General features: G+C 35.0%; 1 protein-coding gene across 1 annotated transcript; it reads right to left on the bottom strand.

The window, feature by feature from the left end:
- Positions 1–173: 173 nt before the first annotated feature.
- Positions 174–1,821, bottom strand: LOC119632540 (protein aubergine-like). The gene is made up of 2 exons (XM_038025486.1): positions 824–1,821; positions 174–509 (listed from the first exon to the last, which is right to left on the bottom strand). The coding sequence occupies exons 1-2, from the start codon at positions 1,700–1,702 to the stop codon at positions 174–176; spliced, it is 1,215 nt and encodes a 404-aa protein (XP_037881414.1). The 5' UTR covers positions 1,703–1,821.
- Positions 1,822–4,639: the final 2,818 nt, after the last annotated feature.

Genomic DNA, 4,639 nt, shown 5'->3' with positions numbered 1-4,639 from the left:
TTTACGAATTTTCATTAGATACACCTTAAATTATATGTATTAATTAATTCACGTATACAAAATTTTTAAAGGCGATATAATAAGGTTGATATTATACAAAAGTATATTTATAGTTATTTTGAGAAAGCAAGCGTTTTTTAAAACAAGCGAACTTCTCTGGAGGTATTTCGGTTTTAGAGAAAGTAGAGTTGCATGTCTAACGCGGCATTTGGGGCACGATGGATACTTTCGGCCACCAAGCAAGCTAACTTATGGGCATACTGGCAAACTGCTGGCACACGCAACGTACCGGACCATTTATAATACAAATGAGTCATTTTGTAAGTTAAAATTTGTATTTTATCAGCTGGGAGACCCATAGTATCAAGCATTACATTGTAACTAGTTGGCGAGACCTTACCTGGACGCCTAGACTGCGATACCAAGAAAAATCGTAACGTTCCGGCAGGAACGTTATTATTATTTTCAAGGTACGGTTTCGCCAACAAGTTACAATGTAATACTTGATACTATGGGTCTCCCAGCTGATAAAATACAAATATTAACTTACAAAATGACTCATTTGTATTATAAATGGTCCGGTACGTTGCGTGTGCCAGCAGTTTGCCAGTATGCCCATAAGTTAGCTTTCTTGGTGGCCGAAAGTATCCATCGTGCCCCAAATGCCGCTTTAGACATGCAACTCTACTTTCTCTAAAACCGAAATACCTCCAGAGAAGTTCACTTGTTTTAAAAAACGCTTGCTTTCTCAAAATAACTATAAATATACTTTTGTATAATATCAACCTTATTATATCTATATATTTTGTATTTTGCACGTTACCTTATAGTTATGCAAAAGTATTTGCTCACTTGGTAGAAGACGAGCTGGTACTTCGACTAAAGCATTGTCAACCACTCTATTCCAAGAATTAAAAACTTCAACGCTCTCTCTCTCTTGCAAGCGGCTAAAAAAATTGCGTAAACGTTCTAGGAGGCGTTGGGGATTTAAGCGAAAATTGTCGGTGACATCGACAATCCCGACATGTTTTAGTTTGATCAGGATGGTCTCCCCCTCCCGATTTTTGGTCAACAACTCCAAGACTCCATTGACCATTTTGTCGCTTAAGTATACCGTACAAAATAGGACGGTCCCGTCAAATATATAACCACTAAAAATATCTTTATGATGTGCTAAATAAGCGAAACGCAGGCGTACCATGTCCACATCTGGGCTGAAATCCACCCGATATTGATGAAAGGACAATATGGGTTTTTTTAACACTCTACAGTAGTTATCTTGTGCCACTACGTTACGGCCACTAAATCCACATTTAGTGACCAGAGTTTTCGGCCAAGATTGAACCATTTCAGTTAAAACCCGTTTATCTCTTACCGCTCCGCGATTGTCTTCCTTTGATACAAATTGTCCTTTTGCGCCTTCCATAGGTGGAACATTACGATGAGCGACGGCGCGGACTATAACAGCCGATGCCTGCGGGCGTTGCTGAAAACTTCCTGTACTGGTACCCGGTTGCGGCTGAACGCTAACTGCTGGCGTTCCTCGACTACCTACATTCGGATTTCCCCATGACGATACCGGAGGTGCGCCAGCGCCCGCTTGTGGTGGGCGTCTACCACGCGCTCCAGGATGACCTTGCGAGAAACCAGAACCAGCCCGTATACCACGTGACCGTCCAGCAGATCCACTTGGTTTATCCATTTTCTACACCTTTTTTTTCTTTATTTTTGATTTTGATGTTTTCTTTGTTTAAATTGACTGCCCTGCCCCACGTCTTTCTTCTTGCGACGAAACTGAGTGATTAATGGTTTAAAAGAATGGTGAAATTGCAAAACCACGTTGAGATTTTGCTCTAAGGAAAATTTCTGACAAGGAAATGTAGAAATGAAGCGCCGACAATGATTGCCATATGCTTTAAAGTTTTGTTTCTAGCGCAAGTGAATAAATATTAGGTAGCTTAAGATAAATACTCGTATCACTAGTTTTGCCTTGTCGCCTATAAACCACAATTCACAATTAGCAAAAAGGAGTCGGTATTTTTAAATGAAAATAGTTTTTATAAAGATGTTAAGGGGAATGATTTCATATATCATGTTTTAGAAAAATATTTATCTTTAAACAGTTCTGATGAAAATTTCGAATTTCCCATCAAATAAATAAAACTTCATATATAAATTGATATTATTCACGATCACATTGATTGATGTGTGCCCCGCCTGCCAAAACAAAAAATAAGTCAGGACTGTTTCTACGAAATTTAAGCTATATTTTCGGACAAAAGCTATACAAATTTTGAGAAAAAAGAATATATATTTTGATTAACACTATTAAAAACTAACCGACCATTATTGGAAATTGATAGATTCCTACAATAAAACCTTCAGACGTATCGTAGACGTATTCCCAGACTAACTTGTAAAAACAGTTAAAATAGAGTTTCTCCACATTTTGCTTCTAGTTTCGTTTTTTTTTTTAACTACAATGCTACAGTGCAATGTTATCGCATATGTAACATCAATTTGTAAATGCTGAAGCACTACAAACGTTACGTTAGTTAAACGTTGTATGAGCTGAATGTATTTTTGTATGTAAAACGAGCGAAAAATATTCTATCATGCGGCATTTTACAGATAAAAAATATGATGACGAAGCTATCGACAAGCCGGAATAGAGATGGATAAAATTAGAAATAAATAAGGCAAAATGGAAAATAAACGGTGAGTGGCAGTAAAGTAAGCGGAGTATGAGGATATCTCTTAAGAGCAATTCGCTAAAATTTGATTCACTTCATACAATGGATAAAATCAATGAATCAGTGAATCTTTTGGGGAAACGGAAACAATCAACGCAAATTTATATATAAAACTATTTCGTTTCCATATTATTGCAAACTGATAAAACACAACTAACTAAAGACGAAACGAATACTTTTCGAAGATTTTTGAATAAAGCATTATACGCTTTACGAACTTTACGCGCGGTTTTCTCTAACTGCATGCGCGACTGCACTATACATACACGCTTGTACAGTCTGTACACGTAAACTACGGGTTCGACGGGTTCGTTGTAATGTTTCACAAGAGCTTAGACAATTTTCACATTTCAGTATTTCTCTGCATTTTAAGAATTTAAATATAGTGTGTTAAGCGTAGACAAATAAAACAAAAAAGGAAAAAACCAGAAAAAAATGAATAAAAGAATAGTGTTGAGAAAATGAGGAAGGCGAGAGGAATAGAGAGAGTGAGAGAGAGAGAGTGAGAGAGAGATAGAGAGAGAGAGAGAGATAGATAGATAGATAGATAGATAGACAGACAGATAGATAAATAGTTAGATAGAAAGAAAAAAAAAAAGAAAGAAAGAAAGAGATAGAATGATGAATAGAAAACCCATATTTATGTATTTAAGTGTATTTGTGTATATTGTAAACATAAAATACAATATAACTGCAAAAATCTTTGCACGACTATAAAAATCAAGTGCACTCTGGCTCACCACAAATGCCACTTGAAGTAATATATCTTATGTTGTGTGTGTGTGTGTTGTTGCTCGCGTGCTGCCGATGGCAATGTTAGTGGTAGTATTCGCAATTTTTTCTTTTTTTTTTTGTATTTTTTGTATTTTTTTATTTTTTTTTGCTTTTTATTATTTTAGTATATTGATGGTAGATAGAGTGCCTTCCTTCCCCCTTTGTTTGTAGTGGCGCCATTATTTTACTTCAATATATATAAATAGTTAGAGTCACTATGCGCTATGGTTGAGTGTATTTGTTTTGCATATTGCAATACTTAGTCACATTCATGTCTGTGACACACCACCATATAAATTCCATCCAACGCTTTTGGATGCTACTGCTTTTGTTATAATACACTATCTATGCAGCGACAATGGCAACTAGAGTAGAGCTGAGTAGAGTAAAGTGAATGCAAGTGACAAATAATGTTGGGATTTCACAGCAACACCACAATTATTTTTTTCGATGAACTAATTAATTCAATCTATATTCAGCTGTTCGCTCTATTCATTTTTCATACCCTTTTTTGTGCAACCATCACTATTAACGAACACAACGTAGGTATATTAGTTTTCTTACTCAGTTTGCAACATTTTAACTCTACTTATGTCGTCTATATAAATACATATATATATATTTACATATATATTTACGTTTATCGGTCAGCACAAAGTATCCGCTAATGTGTTTTGCAAAATTATTTACAACAAAAAAAAAAGAGGAAAAGATAAACATAAAACTACCCACCTACCTACCAATATATACATATATATAAAACAATCAACGCTTGTAAGTGATTTCAATCCTACTAAAGCGTCCCCTAAGACAATAGAAAACCTTTAACTCCATTACTTTGCTTATTTAATGATTTTTAAATGGGCATTTGCTTTCTTTAACATCTATTAAAGTACATTTGGACTCAAGAAGACTTGAATCGTAAGCTATAAACAACAAAGATCCGAATTAAACGATTTCGCTTGTGTTTTATTAATACTTCTTTTCTCAAGCTTTGACTGACTAAAGCCTGTATAATAACTTGCACATAGCAAAACCAAAAAAAAAAAAACGAAAACGAAAACGAATGCAATTTATATTAGCCGTCCAAAAATAAAAAAAAAATAAAAAAA

This window comes from Glossina fuscipes, unplaced genomic scaffold (genome assembly GCF_014805625.2).
Source record: "Glossina fuscipes isolate IAEA_lab_2018 unplaced genomic scaffold, Yale_Gfus_2 1, whole genome shotgun sequence".
Taxonomy (NCBI): domain Eukaryota; kingdom Metazoa; phylum Arthropoda; class Insecta; order Diptera; family Glossinidae; genus Glossina; species Glossina fuscipes.
The sequence above is the reverse complement of the archived record's forward strand: the minus strand, read 5'-3'. Positions and strand labels throughout refer to the sequence as shown.

Coding starts and splice junctions, on each gene's coding strand:
- LOC119632540 (XM_038025486.1), bottom strand. CDS start 1,702: ATGGATAAACCAAGTGGATCTGCTGGACGGTCACGTGGTATACGGGCT. Junction 510..823: donor TACTTTTGCATAACTATAAG/GTAACGTGCAAA, acceptor GGAGACCCATAG/TATCAAGTATTACATTGTAA.